The sequence below is a fragment of the Mauremys mutica genome, chromosome 4, assembly GCF_020497125.1.
Source record: "Mauremys mutica isolate MM-2020 ecotype Southern chromosome 4, ASM2049712v1, whole genome shotgun sequence".
Lineage (NCBI taxonomy): Eukaryota > Metazoa > Chordata > Testudines > Geoemydidae > Mauremys > Mauremys mutica.
Window position 1 is genome coordinate 3667126 of NC_059075.1, and position 21603 is coordinate 3688728.

General features: G+C 44.5%; 1 protein-coding gene across 2 annotated transcripts in view; it reads left to right on the plus strand.

The window, feature by feature from the left end:
- The window catches only part of FANCM (FA complementation group M), a 152731-nt gene that overhangs the window by 121745 nt on the left and 9383 nt on the right, over positions 1-21603 (plus strand). For both annotated transcript variants that reach the window (XM_045015213.1, XM_045015212.1), the window contains exons 14-18: positions 3336-5337; positions 10414-10496; positions 10598-10666; positions 12640-12774; positions 18614-18767. In XM_045015213.1, the coding sequence (XP_044871148.1) occupies positions 3336-5337; positions 10414-10496; positions 10598-10666; positions 12640-12774; positions 18614-18767 (2443 nt within the window). The remainder of the gene's footprint in view (positions 1-3335; positions 5338-10413; positions 10497-10597; positions 10667-12639; positions 12775-18613; positions 18768-21603) is intronic.

Below are 21603 nucleotides of genomic sequence, written 5' to 3' on the forward strand. Positions count from 1 at the left end.
TTTTCATACGATAAAGACTAAACAAATACAATTAAAACATTTAAAACTAAAAATAGATTATGTTGTATTTTTATTTTACATTTAATAGAGTTTTGAGTTTATTTTGTTTTATGGCAATTGAGAACCTAGTGTTATCCATTTTAGCCTGTTTGTCATGTATTCAAAGAACAAATTGGAACATTAAAAATATATATTTATATCTGACCCTTTGTAACAAACATATGTACTGCAGGAAGCTTTTAATGCTTGTGTGGCTTTATTACTAAGGCAACGAGAACTGGGCAGATGGAGTGGATTTTCTACTGACTGTTAGCAAGGATTTCTGTGTAACATGGTAACAAACCAAGTTGACCCTTAAACTCCAAAACAGTTTAATAGCTTTTAAACATCTTGAAGATTAAATTATACAAGGTCAGGACAGACTAATAATTAGAATACATTTGTGTAAATTTAAGTATTTCTGTACAAATAAAGGAAAATAATTAAAGTAATATGTTTTCCATCTGGAATGAACAAGACAGATTTATGTGTTCTTTCAAAATTGGAAATTCTGCTGAATGTGGGACAGAATCATGAGCAGATATACACAGTGCTTAATTGAATACTTTTGGAATGGCTCATACTTTGCCTACAATAGTATTTACTTGCATTGTCCTTCTTTGGCTCAATGATTTTTTTTTTAAAATTGCTTTCTGGATAATGTATGTACTGTAGGGTGCTTTAGCATTATTGTAAATATTACAATTATGGATCTTGAAAATTGCAGTGGGAGAGAAGTTGAGCTATAGACAAAGGAGAAAAACTACACTACAGCCTTTTGATGATGATAGTTCCCTTTTGCAATATTGCCAACATTCTGATCCTGTTGACGGATAGTTAAAATAGTTTGAGACTGTGCCATATTTTAAGTAGGCACGTGTTAAAACTGCTACTGGCCTTAAATGCAGGCGGTTCTTATTTTTATTAACGTTCCAGATTTTTTGTGTTTAAGGTAAGGAAAAGTACAGACGTTGGGGAGATGAGCAGCCAGGTGTAGGGGTAAGGGGAGTTCGCAAGTTATGTGGTTTCAGGGAAAGAGGGTTTTAGTTGTGGGGACCTGGGGGCTGTGCGCTCACTGTTGTGAGGGGGACTCCAGTGCCTCTATACTGAGGCATTAATGTGTTAAGTGCTCCCCTGGCACTGCTGCCTCAGCTTCCAGCACACCCCACGACCACCACTGCACCTTTGTGGTTTCATCTTACTAAGGAAATAATTTTTATTCAGCATGTCACGTAGAGAGTAAAATAAATATCAGTGTGGGGTTCCTATCACTCCTGTTCTAATCTTCCGCTCTACTCCATGCTGATTAGGCCTCAACTGGAGTATTGTGTCCATTTCTGAGCACCACATTTCAGGAAAGAGGTGAACAAATTGGAAAAGGTCCAGAGAAGAGAAACAAAAATTATTAAAGGTCTAGAAAACATGACATATGAGGGAAGATTGAAAAAATTGGGTTTGTTTAGTGTGGAGAAGAGAAGACTGAGGGGGAACATACATTTTCAAGTACATAAAACTGTTTGAAACAGTTTGGGATCCAACAATGTGTCTTTGTTATCCATATTTTATTAGGTTTAGTTCATCCATATTTTTAATCATACCTGAACAGTTTTAAAATACATGATGATAGCACTCTAACAGTGGTGAATTGAGGACTACTGGGAACTCCAACATGTTAGCTTCAGGGGACTTTCTCAGGTGCTCATTAGGCCTGTCTTCCATACAGGAGAAAATCGTTGAAGCCACTCCATTTCAGGCATCTGTAATACAAACTAACTATCATTTGTATCCAGAATGGTCTACAATTCTACAGTATTACCACTCCAACTCATATTAATCTATTAGTCTAATATTTCATTTGTTCTTTGAGATCCTCTTAACCTCTGTAGAACCACATTGATGATACTGGCTACTTTAGCTGCTACCATGGCTGTTATATTTTGCTGCTATGAATCCTCTCTGAGGGATCGTTTGACTTTACCGTTTTATTGTTATAGCTTATTAGTAAGGTCCATTTTGTTGTTTACTGGAAGTAATGATCAAAGAAATACTGGAAAGTGCAACAACTTCCACCGAAACAAGCCTAGTTATTTCTTTTTTAAAGAGGACTACAGTATTTTCCTCTGAACAATGCAGTATAGGGCATTGTCCTCTGTATCCAAATCAACCAGTTGTGTATTAGGAAAAACTGAACTCAATAATTCTGACAAGGTTGTTGGTTTAATACAACAATGTGTGAGAGAGGGTTGTTTTCCTCTTTCTCATGACCTACTTTACTGAGCAGCTGATGCATTGTTGAAACTTGCTAGATTATGGAGTAGTTTATCAGATGACATTTTAAGTCTGTAGAAATTGTATGTATTCAGGCTAAAATGTGACTTTTGTAACTCTCTTTGCACCCATCAGTAAGTAGTAAGCAGTCTTGTTTGGAGAAACCATTTTGTATGATTTAGCATTGCACTATAGCAAACTAGAACATTTATGTAACTCCTTGTAAGCCTGAAATTAGGACAGATGTCAGTAACCTAGATGTTAGAAGATTTTTGAGCACTGGCCACGTAGACATGACACACAGTTCTGTATGCCTGTTTTAAGTAGCTCATATATAAATTGGCTGTATATTATACATGTTCTACTGGATATTGAGAGATCTACACTTATATTTTTAGATATTAATTTGTCAAATTACCTTTTGATTCTTAAATTGGTTTTCCAGTGTATATAGTTATACTTAATGCACAGACAACTAAGACTGAAGCCTGCTGAATTCTCTATATCTTAAATTCCTTTAAAGTCTATCAAGCATTGATGAAAATGGATCCCAGAGTTGAAAGTGTATTACAAACTAATAGCTTTTGTTAACTGTCATTGATTCTTCAGAGTTTCTAAAAAGCTATGATAAAACTTCATGTCTTTGCTTTTTCCTTCATGATATTGCCTCAGCGCAGACTGTAGAAATTGCATACCCTGTCACAGAAGAGACAGAACTGTTTTCAGAGTAATTAGTAGTTTTTGGGGGGCGGGGATTGTAAATGCGCATACATGCTGTTTTGGGTACAGTTTTCTTTAAATCCACAGTATAGAAGCCCCCTCCGTAATCCCTTCCCCGTCCTTCATTACTACTTTCTGCTTGCTGGTGGTTACAGAAAATAACCTTCTTGTGGTTTCCCTAAACGAGAGTGGAGTTTAGGTTCAAATTTTGATCACTTTCTCTTATTTAAATGAGTGTGTGAGAGAGAGAAAAAAATCTATTTGTTTTTATCTGATTTTAAATGTTCCATTTGTTTGTTTCTCACCAGGGAGACTGCAGCTATGAACTGGAAATTCAGCCTTATTTAAATATGGACGATGTTAAAACCTCAAATGCTCAAAGGAATAAATGTCTTTCTACCAGCAACTCCAAGGCTCAGAAGGCATTTTCATCCAGAAAAAACGTGGCACGAGGATCAAAAGTAAAACTTGGTTCATATTCCTTAAGCGAACTTGATACAGAATGTATTTCACTGTTTAAAACAACCAACTTCAAGACCACAAAAAGAACATCTGCATTAAATTTGAAAGTTCCTGCACCGTGTACAGAAGTTAACATTTTAGATTCTTTTTCAACTGCAGAGGACCCTGTTTCTGAATGTACTGTACATAAAAGTCTACCAGATGATAACAGAGAAAATGTGACATTTCACTTAAATGAACTTACTGCCCCAAGTGATCTCAGTGGAAATGTCACTAGTTGTGCAAATGAAATAGTAAAGGAATGTCAATCTGTAAATCAAGCCTGTAGTTCACTGGACAGAAACTGTGCAGATTCTGGTTACAGTAGCTTCACAGAAGAGAAATCACCAGTTTCATGTAGCTTGTTTTACCTACCTGAAGCAGCGTTGGATTCATTTGCACTCACAACTCCAGCTGAGGATCCTTCATTGATAAAAATATTTAAAAATGTAAAAAGGCTTTTGTCACAGTCTCCTCCACCTTTGAATAAACTCCACGATTGTGAAGGATTGGAGAGAACCAGAGAAAATGAAATCCAGCAGCCTGTTCCTTTTCAAAAAGTTATTTCCAACACATTCACAGAGGGATTGCAGGGCAAAACCTCTGTCTCTTTCACAGAGTTCCAGAATCCATCACTTCCCCCTCAGAAATGCTCAGAATTAAATGTCTCCAGTAAATTGTGTTCCTCTATAAGTAATTGTCATTCAGAACCAAGCTTCCTTTCTGAGGCTTTTGTTGGCAAGACAAATAATGGTCTTAGCTGGGACGACATCTTCGACTGTGACAATGGAGAGCACACAGAAATTCAAAAGGACAATCTAACAATGGTAGATCATGCTCTGACAAATAGCCCTTCGGACAGAAATTCAGTTGATGGGTATAAAGAGGATTCTGAAAAGTTCCAGGAAAATATGGCCACTGACCAAGATGAGAGCATAAATTTATTTGAAGATGAACATTTTTCTGATGCTAACAAGGCAAGCCTTTCTAAGTACAATTGCAACAAACTTTTAATGTCATCAGATTTGTGTGATAAAGATGCACCAAGTGCTGGACAAATTTCTGAAGGGCATATTTCAGATGAGTGCTTTCTAGACAGTGATGCAAACCCCAAGGAATCATTAATAAGTTATAGAACCAGAACTTTGAAAATATCTGAAAATATGGATATTGTAAGCAAACAATTTCCGGATAATGAAGATCTTTATGACTTTTCTCAGGAATTGTTCCCTGTTAACTTTGATCTAGGGTTTTCTATTCAAGAGTCTGAGGATGAACAAACAGACATGAATAGTAGTAGTATTCAAAACTCAGATGGTATCTTCGGCACTCATGTAGATGTTAAACCTACTAGCGGTGAAAATGAGTTATCAAATGATAACTTGAGACATCCATCTCCACCAAAATTGAAAGATGAAAGCATTGCAAGAACAAACTTTTCTACACCATTGTCCTCCCAAAATCAGAGAACTAATCGAGTAAAACTGACTGAAAACCATATCCAAATAATTTCTCCTATGAAGCTAACAGAAGAAAAGGAACATGGATCATACAATTCTTTAGCTTCTGCATTTTCCACACCGAAAGGTAGAAAGGTTATGAATGTTAAAGTCCTCAAAAGAATTCCTATGAATGCTTTTTCTAGAGTCAGGCAGGAAATTCCCCAGATGCTGCCTACAAATAAAGTAAATACCAATACCGTTAAAGTCTTGCTAAATTCAGCTTTTGATACACCAGACCTCCCCTCAGGAAAGACTGAAAACCTGGACCATAAACAGCTTCATGTTTCCCAGAAGTTTCCTATTGAAGGTAAGGTGTCAGGTGTAGTTAATTAAAAGGTTGCTCATACTTCCATTTAAAAAAAAAAAATCTTCCTGTAGAATTCAATAATTCATGGATCCTCAACCTTTAGGTTGCGACATCAGGAGTGTGGGGAAGAATCACAACCCCTAGATTTCTTGGGGTGGGTGGGAGGGGGCAACCTTTATGGCTATGTGGGGATGGTCCCCAAAACTCTCTTGGATGGTTAACACAGTATGGATAACATTGTACGCAGATTGCCAGAACATCAGCTAATAACTCCTACCAGTTTTACTAATAGGAATAAATTACTTTCTCATCACCCTTGAGCTATCATAAATGAAATAATTATTCTTTGTTCAATAAGGGTTCCTTTGGATTACAGCTGAGAATGTTTTTTATTGGAAGCATTCAGACTCAGCAGTGGGTTATACAATCTGATTTTTGAGGGGAGAAGGAAGAGAAATGTTTGCGCATAATCCTAAGGAACTTTAGTTTTTATAAAGCTTGCCTCAGATTTCACTTGGCTTTTCTTGGTTAACATGCAGAATACCTATTTAAACGTTTCTGTTTCAGGCTGAATGACTGAGTACTGCAGCAATTGGGGTCTAGGTTAAACCCCTAAAATCAGCACAAGTACTGATAGTGTGAGCATGTGAGATGTAGTTATGTGAACTGTAGCTGCCTTTAAAGCCTCTTTTTAATCCTCTCAGTGTCTTATTTGTAATCATCCTGATCTGTTACTCTGTAACCCCTAAATCCATGCCTTCACATTTCTGTATCATTGTTCTAAATGGGACAGAAATTGTATTGACAGATCTGTTTTAATTTTAATTGCACGGTGACTGACTTGCATGGTAAATATTTCCTGACAATAACTTATGCTGGAACGTGGGTTGCTTTTATAAATGTCAGTTTATAAAGGTCTCTCTCTCTCTCTCTCTCTCTCTCTTTCTCCCCCCCTCTGTGTGTGTGTCTGTGTGTGTGTGTCTCTCTCTCTCTCTATCTATCTATCTAATCGAGAGAGAGAGAGAGATACTGTTCTAGGTGCATCTATACCACAAAATTCATAAATTCCATAATCCTGTCCTTAGAAGCCCAAACCTTCCCAACTGATCAGGGCCACCAGTCTTCTCTTCCCTCCTCTGTCCCTCCAGCCCCACTTATCGCAAAATAACCTTGAACTACTTGTGACAATAATCAAGATCTAATGTTCTTCTTCAAGCGATTGCTCATGTGTATTCCACAGTAGGTGTGCGTGCTCACCATGTGCACTGGTGCTGGATGTTTTTTCCTTAGCAGTACCCGTACTGGGGGAGCACAGTGGCGACCCTTGGAATGGCGCCTGTATATTGTGCTATAAGGGGAGCTACGTGCTCCCCCCACCCTCAGTTCCTTTTTGCCGCCAGTGAAAGTAGTTGGAACTTTGAGCTCCAGCTCTGCTGCAGCTTTTCTTCTCACTCTTAGTGGTACCGTTTGTGGATTGTTTTCTTCAGTTGTTAGAATGGGCTTGAGGCATGCCCCAGGCTTCAAGTCATGCGACTCCTGTCGCCGTTCTATGCCTAGGAGTGACCCGCATGATGAGTGTCTCCGCTGCCTCGGTGAGACTCACATCAGCGATGGTTGCAAGATCTGCAGGTTAAGCCAAGGACTAAGAAGGAGTGACACATTAGACTTTGAGCTCTCCTGATGGAGTCGGTGCTGGCCCCAACTCCGGCGCGCTGAGCGGACTCCGCACCCACCGCCGCGTTGTCGGGGCGTAGCAAGGCCCCCTCAACCAGCCGTCACTGCTTTCCCTCCAAGAAACAAGGGAAGGGCCCTACCTCGCAGCGGCGCCGAGACAAGGATAGAGGGGAGGCTGGTCCCGCGGCGGGCAGCCCTTGGTCTCCCCTGGGCTCAAGGCCTCCGACTCGGGCTGAGTGGAGCAGCCCGGTGCCGTCCGTGCACGCATCCCCACTGGTACGGATGCCGTCGACACCGGAGGCGATGCAGGCTGCAAAAGACATCATGAGCCTGCCGGTCCCAGGCATGCAGCAGGGGACGAGCCGACGGGCCCCCGGTCCCGCGGCAAGCCTCCTTTGGGTGCCCATCAAGCCTCCCTGGTGGGACACAGTCCCACTCCGAGGACCACTCCCCGCACCACTCGGCGCTCAGTGACCAGTCTTCCTATAGCACACGCCTGCCCTCGATGCCGGCCAGGCCATCCAGGCCGCTGCCCAGATGGGAGCCTCGGGGACCTTCGACGCTGCCTGCCAGCGAGCGTAGGCACCGTGAGAGGCACTGGGGATGCTCCCCTTCGTGGCGTGACTACCACAGCCGCTCTTGATGATAGATGTCGTCGTTCCTGTTCCGCTTCCCGCTCGCCTAGATGTCGCGCTTGAGGCTCCCCACCGTGATGCCTCGGCGCAGGGGCACCGGACTTCCCGACGCCGTCACTGGTACCGAAGCAGCACTTCGGGCAGGTACCGTTCCTCGACGTTGAGGTCCGGGTCCTGAGGGAGACGGCGTCTCAGACACCGCCGCTCCTACTGCTCTCACAAGACAGTGCGCTCGACGGTGGCCTCGGCACCCAGCCTCCTGTCCTCGGTCCGCGCTGCTCATCCGGGACAGATAGCGCCACCAGGCTCCCAGCCGGGTCAGTGGCAAGGGGTCCCGTGACAAGGGCAGTGGTGCCAATGGGCCCCATGGCCACTGATGCCTGCCCAGATGGGGACCCACTCGGTTGCCAGAGCGTCTCAGGCTCCATCGGCCTCGTCCGGATGCCTACAAGACAAGTCGGCAGGCCAAGAGTCAGCGGATCCACACCTGGACTCTGATCTGGGGCTCGACACCCCCTCCCCCCCCGGTACCGACCGAGGCCCTCAGCTCCATGTAGGCCTTCTCCCCCGCACCGGATGACACCATAACGGCACCTCCACCTTCAATCCCACAGGAGGACTTCAAGGTGCACCAAGACCTGCTAAAGAGGGTGGCATCCAACCTTCAGCTGCAGGCCGAGGAGATGGAGGGCCCGTCCGATTCCCTCTTCGATGTGTTGTCTCCTTCAGCACCAGGCCACGTGGCTCTGCCCCTGCACCAGGGTATAGCCAACATTTCTAACACCCTGTGGCAAACTCCTGCCTTCTTGGCACCAATCTCCAAGAAGGCCGAGAGGAAGTACTTTGTGCCGGCCAGGGACCATGAATACCTCTATTCCCACCCAGCACCTAACTCACTTGTTGTAGAGTTGGTGAACCACAGGGAGCGACAGGGCCAGCCCCAAAAAATAAGGATGCCAGATGACTGGACTCCTTTGGTAGACAGCTTTATTCCTCTGCCAGTTTCCAGCTTATGGTAGCCAACCACCAGGCCTTACTGAGCAGATATAACTTTAACCTTTGGGAGTCTCTGTCTAAGTTTGAGGCCCTTCTCCCACATCAGGACAGGAAGGACTTCAAGGCGCTGGTGGAAGAGGGGGCGGTGGCGGCTAAAGTGGCCCTGCAAGCAGCGGCGGACGCAGCAGACACTGCGGCCCGCTCGATGGCTTCTGCAATTTCCATGCATAGGGCATCGTGGCTCCTCTTTTTGGGTCTGTCGTTGGAGGCCCGATCCCTGATGCAGGACCTTCCATTCTGATTTGGTAAGAAGAGTTTTGAGTCAGTTCTACTTCTCCAGGGTGTGCTGGAACAAAACAAGAATGTGGTGACTAAAAAGAAAATGAATACCGTATTTTCCGGCGTATAAGACGACTGGGCGTATAAGACGACCCCCTAATTTTCCACTTAAAATATAGGTTTTGGCCTATACTCACCGTATAAGACTACCCCCACTTCCGAGGCTGAAGGACCCACCACCGAAGACCCGGTAGGGAACCGTCCAGTGAGTACACCCCCCACCCACGTCCTGCCCCCCCTCAGAAACCACAACCCATACCCCCCCCGCCCTGCTCCTTGTCCCCTGACCACTCCTTCCCAAGACCCCCAACCCTAACTCCCCCCCAGGACCCCACCCCCTGCCAAACTTGCCCCGCTCCCTGTCCCCTGACTGCCCCGACTCCATCCACCACCATCCCAACAGACCCCAGGAATTCCCACGCGGCGCCTACCCAACCCCCCCTTCCCCATCCCCTGTCTGCCCCCCCCAGAACCTCTGCCCGATCCAACCCCTCCTCCCCAGTTCCAGCCCTGGCCCTGGCCTCTTACCCCTGCCGGGGGCCAGGGTCGGAGCCGCAGCCGTGGGGCCCGACTCCCCGGGCCCGGCCGACACCGGAGCCGCAGCCGCGGGGCCCGGCTCCCCGGGCCGGGACCGGCGCCGCAGGTAAGCCATCCCGCCCCCTCCCCCACACGCCCGACACCGGCGCCGCAGCCGCGGGGCCCGGCTCTCCGGACCGGCGCCGCAGCCGCGGGGCCCGGCTCCCCGGGCCGACACTGGGACCGGCGCCGCAGGTAAGCCGTCCTACCCCCTCCCCCACACGCCCGGCTTACCTGCCTGCTCCTTTTTTCAGGCTTCCCGTGAACATTTGATTCGCTGGAAGCCGGGGAAGGGGAGGAGGAGGAGGGCGGAGCGGAGTCATCTATTAAGCCTGCTCGGATTGGCTGAGTCAGAGAGGCAGGCTATTACAACCTTTGCCAATCCGAGCAGGCTTTGTATGCATTAATGGCATACACCAGAGAGACGCCTCCCAGGATTGGCTCAACCGAAGCCTGTTTATACCCGGCGTATAAGACGACCCCCGATTTTTGGGGGTTGTTTTTTAGTTTAAAAAGTTGTCTTATACGCCGGAAAATACGGTACTTGTTCCCTACTAATATGGGGTTTTACCCTCTCTTACTTTATTCTCTCCACTCTTCATCTGCTGTGCTGCACGGGTAATTACTTCAATGCAAAGGAATACAAGGAAAGTGAGGTTTACAGTGTATCTCAGTAGGAAAATACTTGTTTTGGTTACTAGGGCTAACAAGAACAATACTTAGTACATACATCAATAAGTAATTATTTTTTTTAGTCATCTTCAAAGCCAGATAGATTTTGATTGTTTGGTTAGAGCTATATTGTGTTGTGGAGAATACATTTTCTTATGATTGTTATCTGTTTACCGCTCCTCAGTAGGAAGTAGCAGCGAAAGTGAAGAAGAGATTGTTTTCCAAAGGAAAAATAAGAAAAAAGAAAATGTTTTGAAGTCTCCTGATGTGAGTCATTCAAAAAAAAAAAATAAAGTTTCATTAAACGCCAAAGCAAAACTCCTACCTGGAATCTGTAATTACATTTTAATTTATTTCTGTTTACCAAGGTTAAGAATAACAGCGATTTTGAATCACCAGTTCATGCTGTCAAGAAGCGTAGGCATCCACTTAACACAGTAAGTAAATGCTTGAACAAGACATTAAGAAAATGTGTAAAAAAACAGTTTCACTCAGCTTATTTTAAAATGGCAAACACTTTCCCAATCACTATAGAATCTTTCCTACTTAAAGAAAAAAACTGCTTTGGTCTACTATAAGGGACGCTGACTCACTAACAGAAAGCATGCAAAATACAGCGAAGTAAAGTTTACGGTGCATTTTTAAATGTGCTGAGGGACAGCATCTCTTGCAAAATCGCCTCCTCTTCATTCTAATTCTAATCTTTAATTTCTCAAATTTTGGCTCTTGGTCACATTTTTGGATGCAAACTTAATTTCTGAAAGACTCCCTCCTCAGGGTGAAAGTCCAGCTTTTCTAAAGGTCTTAGAGGATATCTGAAACTTTTAGAAAAACAGCATTTGGAAAATAAAATTGGGGGAGCCAGTCTTAGGGTATGTATGGTAGATTATTTTGCGGAGTAGCTATGCTAGTGTCTTCCTTTCCCCCTCACTCCGCTCTTCCTGCCTCCAAAGCTGTCTAGTCCAGTTGCTAGTTGGATAGATCTCTTCCACATCACTCAAACCACCATTGCAAATGACATTAACTGGCAACTTTGGCATTCTCTGGAGTGAGGCCCAGCAAGCCAGTTGCTGTCACCCCTGCCCTTCTGGAAACAACAAAGACAATACAATTTTGGGAACTGTTGGATTTCAGTTCCACGGCTCGTCTGTATGTTGTCCTTTAATTACAAAGTAAAACTAGAATGAATTTCCAGTTTCAGGTAGGCAAATAGCAGCAGACTCTGCAGTAGCTTGGATGATTTAAACTAAGGCTTGTGTACACAGTTTTTTGCACTGATTTTACAAAATTGTTGTAAAAACTAATTTAATTAAATGTGTACGTACTCCTAGTGTGAACACACTTATATTGGTTTAAGCCAATTTATATCAGTTTAGCCATTTTAATTTAAATACCATTTATATTTAGCAGTATATTTAAAAAATACCAAATGGTTAAATAAAAATGATTTGGGGTTTTAAGACTTTGTTTAAAAAGTTAATTGGACAATGAATTAATAGATGTTTTGGCTTGCCTTTTGCAAAACCTAATCAAATGGAATAGTATTCAGAACTGGAAACAAAGATGCACTTGTTTAAGTTGTTTATAAAGCTAAATCATTTATGTTGGGCTTCAAGAACTAGCTCATCAGGGGCCTGCTCCAGGACCAAAAACATCTGCCCCAAACTCACTAGAATGTTTTTCTTCTCTCCCTTTGCCCCCTGAATATCTTATTTAAGATTCATATGGAGGTGTATGTGGCAATGAAGTATACATTCACAGTTTTAAGAACAGAGCCTCTCTCCTTATAAGGATTAGTAAAATAAGAGTCGTGCTACCAGTAAGCCCACAAAGCTTTCATATCATATTTGACTTGATCTCTTTTCCAAATGACATACGCTTTCGTCTCCCTTCCTCAAAAATGGATGGCTTCCTTATTTCATTGAAAGATTATTATTAATGTTCTTTATGTGGGAGTATAATAATCAACATATCAGACTCACAGATTACTTAGGTCAGAGATTCTCAAACTGGGGTCATGCCCCCCTTGGGGGTCGCAGAATGTATTTTGGGGGTGGGGGGGAACGGATGCGTGAGAAACCAGAGAGCAGTGGGTGCTGGCCAGGCACCCAGGTATGAGGGCAGCACCGCCGCCAGCAGCGGAGAAGTAGGAGTGGCAATGCCATACTATGCCACCCTTACTTCTGCACTACTGCTCATGGCAGCACTGCCTTCAGAGCTGGGCAGCCGTACATGTACTTGTGTGGCAGGAATGACTACAGACACAAAGAAGGGGGATGGAATGATCAAATAAGTTTGAGAACCACTTTCTTAGATAATAGTTGATATTGAAGAATAGCAACTTAGTAATTATGGATAGTTACATGACAGTCTTTTTCCTATTCACTAAAGTGTTTGTAACATACTCTAGTCAGACTTATCTAGTGATGAGGGCATGGATTTTCACAAGAAATCAAACAGGACTGTGGATTGCGACATGAGCCGTAACAGGAAACAACTAAAAGGTGTCAAAAGGCAAAAGAGTGATGACAACTTTATGTTCAAGGTAAGAGCTTTACATGTTGCTGTTGATATGCTTTTTGTATGGATCTTAAAGGCTTGGAATAGTTTGCATTTAAATTATAATATAGTTAACTATTAGGTTTTGCAATATTATATACACACATGTCAAGTCTGATTTCCCCACTCTGGCACTTTGCGTGCAGAAGGTGAGGGCCTGCAAGGATTTTAAAAATTAATACTGGCCACTCCAGGCTTGTATTAAATTCTCAAGGTTACAGCTTCTCTCTGACCTTGGATGGGTAAGATGCTGCCACCACCCAAGTGCAAAAAATCCCTGTGAAACGAGAAAGGTGCAGTTGGGAATTCCTTCCTGTGGGGTACCCTCAAGCCCTTTCACCCCCCACCCTCCAGGGAAGAGCTGAGAAAGAAAAACAAAGGAAATCATCTGTTGCCACCAGCTAATTAAACAACATATGCACAAACCTCTTAGACAAAAAAATCCAATCCTGTTCTTAAAAAAGGGTAAATTTTATTAAAAACAAAAAGAGAGAAAATATATCTGGATCTTAGGCTTTTACTAGATTTAAAAATCCCACTTACAAAACTTAAAGGTTACAAGCAAAACAAAAAGCACAGAGGAGTCCACAAGCCAATAACAAATAACCCTAATCGCGTGTTCCTAGACATTCCCTGATTTACGTACATATGTGGCGTTTCAGATAAGCAGTCTCTAGGTATGATCTGATGATTTTTCATACCTGGCTTAAAACTTCTCACAGCATAACTGCTGCCCTGTTCCCCTGTTTCCCGGAGAACCACAACACACGGACAAAGGGAAGTTTTTTCCCAATTTTAAAAAGTTCTAGCCCTCCCATTGGCTCTTTTGGTCAGGTGCCCACTCCTTTCCTTTTACCTGTGGGCTTGTTAACCCTTTATAGGTAAAGCAAGTAGAGAACAACCACCAAGAGGGAGTCCATAGCCAACTGGCTGGCTGGGTGCCCACAAAAGGGAGCTACCCCTGCTCTCATTTATCATAACACAACTACATGTGTGTGTAATACTGGAAAACCTAATGAACAGAGATGCTTTTGTGACTTTTCTTAAGCAACTCAGTACATTTTTTTCTTGTTTAGATTTATATATTACCCTCTGTTATTCTGAACACAAATAACCAAATTGTGTTAATGTATGAGAAACCAGGCAGTGTGCTCAAGCTGAAGGAAGTAAACCAACAGCTTAAATGGTGAATGTTAATGTCCATGTTTTCTAACTTGTCAGTTTAATAGTCTAACTTGGGAAATTTATTTAAAAATAAAATGACATTAAGGATAGTTCTCAAGGCCAGAAGCCATGTGACTTAGGACATGTCTACACTTGCCATTTAAAGCAGAAAAAGTCCCTTTTTTGCACAAAAACCGTGGGAGCATCTACACTTGCCAATGACTCTTTCCAAGAAAACCCCCTTGACGAGAGGCGTACAGCTCTTACTGGTGTTGCTTTTGCAGTGATGTGCAAGTGAAGACATGTTCTTCCTGTTTACAGAGCTTTTAGTCTCTGCAGGATATCCCACAGTGCCTAGGTGACCACTCTGGCCAGCAGCTCTGCTGCTCTGATGCCAGGTAAACAGACATACTCCCCTCTCCCTGTAAAGCCCTGGGAACTTTGAAACTCCCCTTCCTGTTTTCTTGGCAAGTGCTCACTTATCATCTGGCCAGGTGACAATGCCTGCTCCATGGAGCAAACGATCCCCTGCTTGGAGCAATGCTGAGCTACTGGACCTGATCAGTGTTTGGGAAGAGGAGGCTGTGCGGGGACTCAGGATGCCCCGCGATCACCCCCTTCCCCGTCCACAAGACCTGTCATCAAAATGGAGAGAGCTGCCCTGTGGACAGGGGCGGCTCTAGAAATCAGGCTGCCCCTGACTGCGGCGGGCAGGTCCGCCAGCCCAGCCTCCCGCCCTCCCCGGCGCCAGGGGACGCCCCCTACATTTTGCCGCCCTAGGCACCAGCTTGTTGCTCAACCGGAGCCGCGGGAAGAGGGGACCCGCCGCAGTCATGCCTGCGGCAGGTCCGCTTGTCCCGGGCTCCGGTGGACCTGCCGCAGTCATGCCTGCGGGAGGTCCAGCCGAGCCGCGGGACGAGCGCCCCCTCCGCAGTCATGCCTGCGGCAGGTCCGCTTGTCCCGGGCTCCGGTGGACCTGCCGCAGTCATGCCTGCGGGAGGTCCAGCCGAGCCGCGGGACGAGCGCCCCCTCCGCAGTCATGCCTGCGGCAGGTCCACTCCTCCCGGGGCTCCGGTGGACCTCCCGCAGGCATGACTGCGGCAGGTCCGCCAGCCCAGCCTCCCGCCCTCCCCGGCGCCAGGGGACGCCCCTACATTTTGCCGCCCTAGGCACCAGCTTGTTTTGCTGGTGCCTAGAGCCGCCCCTGACTGTGGAATAGCTGCCCTCAGTGCGCTGAAGTGCTGCAAATGTAAACACTCTCTGACACCTGTGGAAGTGAGTGAGGCCACAAATCAGCGCTTTTCTCTCACCAGTTCACTATCACCATTGAAACTGACAGTGCAAAAACTCCAGTGTAGCCATAGCCTTAGAACTGATATTAGAATCTTTAACTCTGTTCTGTATGCATATGTGATATGTTATGGCCTTGGGGTACCACTGTATGCCTGTGGCTGTGTCTACACTACAGCTTATGTCAGCATAATTTATGTCGTTCAGAGGTGTGAATAAACTAGCCCCTGTGAGTGACATAAGTTACACCAACATAAGTGCTGGTGTGGACAGTGCTATATCGACGGGAAAGCTTCTGCCGACACAGCTATCACCGCTCATGGAGGTGGTTTTATTATGTTAACGGGAGAGCTCTCCCACCCATCAGCATAGAGCATCTTCTCCAGACACGCTGCGTCGGTGCAGCTGCAGCACTGTGTGTGTATACATGCCCTGTATCTCACTAGGCAACATGTAACAGTTGGACAAATGCTCATTTTTCAGTGATGGGATAATGATGCTGAGTTTGATACATATGTCTTGCACATTTTTAGTAAATTGTACAATAAGGTGGGTTCTCAGAACACTGAACCATAATTTTGTTTGTTAAGCTCTCACCCTTTCCATCCCCCAGCCTCAATGGAGGGCCTCCATGCATTAACAACACAGTCACATTCTGAAACACATTAAAAATGTAAATTGCAAATCACGAGATCCCAAAAAGTTATGTTGTCTCCTCAGGGTGAGACTCAGGGAGGGCTTGTGCATAACCAGGGCCTATGCCATTAAAGGGTTTAAAAAACAGTGACAGTTTAAAGTTAATCCACTACTACCTAGGCATCCAATGTAAAGGAACCTGGGTAGGTATAGTATAGCCACAATAAGCCACGGAGGAACAATGCTTATTGCATTCTGTGAACAATCTGCAAATGAAGGAGATGCATTGGTATGAATCCTGCTAGGAGGGATTAATCAAGCTTCCTGATCACAAGGGCATGTTTTGCTGCTTCTGGGTTGTTCCAGGATAAATATTGGTGCCCAATCTGCACAGATTGTTAAAATTTAATGCTAGGTCCAACACATGGAAAGGGCATGACTGAAAGTGATATTGAGGTTCTTAACTCCATTGGCTACGTTGAATGAGTCTCCTTGGTAAGTGGTACTCAAAGGAAGCAACGTCATCCTTGTAATGGAGATCTCTATCAGCCACCAACATATTGTTTTCGTGGGAGGAGGGTTTTGGAGAGGGAAGAGCAGAAATAAGGTGGCTGATTCATCCAGCTGGCACCATCATCTAAGCATTTCTGCAGGTCTGAGACTGAAAGTGCAGTGTCCCTGAAGCAAAAGAGGTACAATTCTTTATAACTATATAATCTGTGTACTGATGAAATTCCAGCCCATGTGTCATGACCAGGGCTTGAGTGGTGAGGCCTAATGGTCGCAGTCAGAGGCCAGGAAAAGCATTGAAGGTCAGAGCCGGGCCTGGAGTCAGAGACAAGGGTCAGAGCTAGGAGCTGAGAGGCAGGTCCATTGCTACAGCTGGCAGGGGAGTCCGCCCTATTGCACGGACACTTCCTGTGAGTCCTCCTGGGCTTAAATAGGAGGTTTGGATCAGTCAGAGGGCACTAGCCATTCAAGGTGGTACTTCCTGTGGTCTTTATCATCACAGGGTTTTTGTGACAATGCAAAGGCCCTATCCCGGCTGGTGGGTAGTGGCGTGGAGATGTCAGACATCCTGCACCCCACAGACTGGGTTCTAGTCCTTGCAGATCCTCCCACAATGGTGAGAAGCAGTACAGAGGATCTCCAAAAGACTCATCATGTCAAGATCACTCTGACGCTCAATTTGCATTGGTTATGGGGGCTTATCTTCTATGTCTGATTAGAACACAGACTTGAAGGTCCAGGCATGTCAATAGTACTCTTAAGTATTGAAGCAATAAATCATGATCAGTTGTATGAAAAGTATGCTGAGGGCCAGTGTGATGAGGATATAAGGGTAACTAGCTGGTACCAAATTAAAACCAGTAGAGATGATTCAAGGACCCTGATAATGTCTTATACTCAAATGAAGACCAGACCCTAGATTGATAGTCTCTGGAGTCCAAATGCATGTAGAGCTACAAAGCTTATGTCAGCTCAGTCATCTTTCCCTAATGAGAAGAATTAAGACTAGCCAGCAATTGGCGAGTGGCATTAAGTGCTGTTCTTTGAAGTGAGTGGACCTCCATGTATTTGAGAATTATCAGAAGCCTCTGGCAAAGCAAGTGTGAATAATGCCTGTCAGCAAAGTCCTCCCCACTGTTTGATTTAAGCAGCTAAGATAGACAAGGATTGGTGCTAAAAGAAATGGGTCTTGGGAGACTCAGAAAAGCAGATTTTATTTGCAGTACACATGATGCCATCCACAGAGAAAGGTATTCAAGCACTTGGAACCTGTTCTAAACTATATATCTCATTTGTGTGCAGTAAAGTTTACAGTTCAGTATTTTTATCTTAAAAAAATGAATAGATTTGGGAAAACAAATCACCCGTTGGGAATAATTGAGATAAATAATAAATACTGGCTTTTCCCATTTATTTTGTTACAGTTTTTACAGTAATATGTTAGTTATGATGAGCAAAAATTAGTTTTGACTGGAGAGCATTATGCTAAATGTCTTTGTGATTTCTCCTTGTCCTCATCTGTATAGTCTGTAGTCCAGTGTTGTGAGAACCTTTTCATTTTACAGCACATTCTTCCTTTACTGCAATTGGTGTGTGACATATTTACCCTTCCATGCAACAAATCTGCATTTGTAAATATTTGCGGAATAGTAGGTCACATTGCTGAGTGCTGAAATGATTAAATGAATAATTTGGCCCTATCTAAGGCAAGCATAGAAGAGGGCAAAACAAAAGGTGCTATAGAATTCATATCTAAAATTTCTGTTGCTAATGAGTTTGATGCAGACCAATAGTATTATTAAAATGTAACTTTTTTGTGAGTAAATTCAATAGTAAAATGCTAAAATAAAATACTGAAAATGCAGTTTCACACTTTAAAATATCCCAGTGTCACAGGTAACCTACATGTGATGTTTTGCAGAACTTTGCCTATCACCTCCTGGTTATTCTAACAACTCAGCATGGGACTATACGCTCTCTGCTTTCAGCGTTTGAGTCAGCCCCCATTTTGTCTTTGGCTACTCCTTTCTAACCTCAGTTGCAGCACTTTGATTGTACTCTGTCATGGCTTTCTCTTCCTTTGATTTCAAAGTCTGACATATAAAATCTGTTGTCATCGGAGAGCCCTGTGTCTCCTGAATTCATTAATTGATTTTACTTAGCTACAGTATGAGTTCCTCTGAAATATGCTACTGTAAATTACTCACTTGTTTGCATTTTCGTAGAGTGCAGCCAGACAGTTTTTAGATGAAGAAGCTGAGCTTTCCCTACAAGAGGCAGAGGATATTTCGTCTGATGAGAGTGATTCAGAGAACGAACTAAACTCCTCACTCAATCAATTCCTTAATGATGAGACACAGTTCACAGAGGTTTTAAATGGTAAATGAAGAAAATCAATTTCCTTTCTATTAAAACAGTGTTTGAGATTTTTATTTGGCTTTTCGCTTGAAGATCTGATCTCACAGGTAACCATTAGACACATTTTATCGAGGAACATATTGCATAAAAGGCCAGATATTTCCATGCGGTGAAAGCAATATGTGTAAAAAGGGGGAGATAGACAATGTCCAATTGTTGCATGTGAGATCTGAGAAAGAAAGGAGAAGGATGGGAAGAAGGGTGTGTTGGAGAGGAAAAGGGGAAGATTTTCTAGTGCAAGTGAGAGGTGTGTGTGGACGAGGAATTTTAGGTGAGGCAATACACTACGTGCCCCCTCTTCCTTCCTTTCTCTCTCCCCCATTTGCTTTCATCATATGGGGGAAGCTGCTTCTCTTCTCTCTCCCCCACTCCTCCACCTTCCTTCCTTACGCTGCAAGGCATGTGGGCTCCGGAAAGCTTGGAATCGCATACTGTATCTGACCCCAGGCACTGGGACCTGCCCTGCTGCTGGAGCTGGGTGATTGGCTCCTGTTAGTGGTGGAGTGTGGAGGATTGATACAGTTTTCTGCTTAGGTGGGGGGTAGCCCTCGTGGGCTCCTTGTTTCAGCCTCACCTTTAATCTAGTTGCTGGATCTCTTGTGATTCTGGGAGGTAGGCAGATCACCAGCTTTGCGGTCTGGAAGGGATTTTTCCCATATGGCAAAACTGACCAACTACTATGTGGGTTTTCACCTTCTCTCCTATATCCTGGAGGTCTGGTTTTGAGGGGTTCAAATGACAGTTGTCACAACTTGGGCAGGTTCCAGTGCGGGTGGAGGGGTAGAAAGGGTCGATGTGAGGTCCCTGTAACCCATGCAGCTACTGGGCATTGGCCCTGGGCACAGCCCTGCATGGGGAGAGGGTGCACCTTTTTGTGACATGGTATATGGGGTCCCTTCCTCTCATCTCTCCTACCTATGACATGAAGGAAGGGAGCAAGTTGGCACTTTGCCTTCCAGTCTGGGTAGGTTTGAGGCTGCAGAAGGGGGCACAGCTTTCACACCCACCCTCAAGTTTTATAATCCACCAGGGCTATCTGTGCCAGGTGAGGTGCATTGGAAGTAGTTTGGAGGGGTCACTCCAGTTGGATAATAGTTTTAAATAAAGCAATAGCCACTGCATTAACCCTGCTATGGTGTCCGTGTCTCGTGTTCACGTCCACATTGATTTACAATGCACTTTATTCCTCACTGAGGGCTTCTGAGGTGTGACAGTGTCGTGCAAGGTTGAAGAAGCTCTTCAGGATGTGACCGATTATAACCAGGTTGTCTTTCCTTACATGATTTTTCCCCCCATTATGAATGTAGAGAACCCTCAGTTTTCCATTCTAGTTTGAGGCTGTCTGGATCTTTCAGGTCTCCCAGGATAATGCTTTTTATATAAAGTGAGGATTATGACCAAGTGCTTTTTATGATAAAATGGTGTGAATTTACTGATAAAGTTGAGGCAGCAAAGTTTTTCTGCTGGAATGATTCATTGTTTAGTACTTTTGTGCAAATGGTTGGCTGTGTGGGGGATGAGGCAGGACCAAGGAATTAGTAATCATAGAATCATAGAATATCCAGGTTGGAAGGGACCTCAGGAGGTCATCTAGTCCAACCCCCTGCTCAAAGCAGGACCAATCCCCAACTAAATCATCCTCGCCAGGGCTTTGTCAAACCTGACTTTAAAAACCTCTAAGGAAGGAAATTCCACCACCTCCCTAGGTAACGCATTCCAGTGCTTCATCACCCTCATAGTGAAAAAGTTTTTCCTAATATCCAACCTAAATGTCCTCCACTGCATCTTGAGACTCTTACTCCTTGTTCTGTCATCTGGTACCACTGAGAACAGTCTAGATCCATCCTCTTTGGAACCCCCTTTCAGGTAGTTGAAAGCAGCTATCAAATCCCCCCTCATTCTTCTCTTCTGCAGACTAAATAATCCCAGTTCCCTCAGCCTCTCCTTATAAGTCATGTGCTCCAGCCCCCTCATTATTTTTGTTGCCCTCCGCTGGACTCTTTCCAATTTTTCCACATCCTTCTTCTAGTGTGGGGCCCAAAACTAGACACAGTACTCCAGATGAGGCCTCACCAATGCCAAATAGAAGGGAATGATCATGCCCCTCGATCTGCTGGCAATGCCCCTACCTACACAGCCCAAAATGCCGTTAGTCTTCTTGGCAACAAGGGCGCATTGTTGACTCATATCCAGCATCTCATCCACCGTAACCCCTAGATCCTTTTCTGCAGAACTGCTGCCTAGCCGCTTGGTCCCTAGTCTGTAGCAGTGCATGGGATTTTTCTGTCCTAAGTGCAGAACTCTGCACTTGTCCTTGTTGAACCTCATCAGATTTCTTTTGGCCCAATCCTCTAATTTGTCTAGGTCCTATCCCTACCTCCCAGCGTATCAACCACTGCTCCCAGTTTAATGTCGTCTGCAAACTTGCTGAGGGTGCAATCCACATCATCCTCCAGATCATTAATGAAGATATTGAACAAAACCGGCCCCAGGACTGACCATTGGGGCACTCCGCTTAATACTGGATGCCAACTAGACATGGAGCATTGATCACTACCTGTTGAGCCCGACGATCTAGCCAGATTTCTATCCACTTTATAGTCCATTCATCCAGCCCTACTTCTTTAACGTGCTGGCAAGAATACTGTGGGAGACCGTATGAAAAGCTTTGCTAAAGTCAAGGAATAACACATCCACTGCTTTCCTCTCATCCACAGAACCAGTCATCTCATCATAGAAGGCAATTAGGTTAGTCAGGCATTACTTGTCCTTGGTGAATCCATGCTGACTGTTGGTG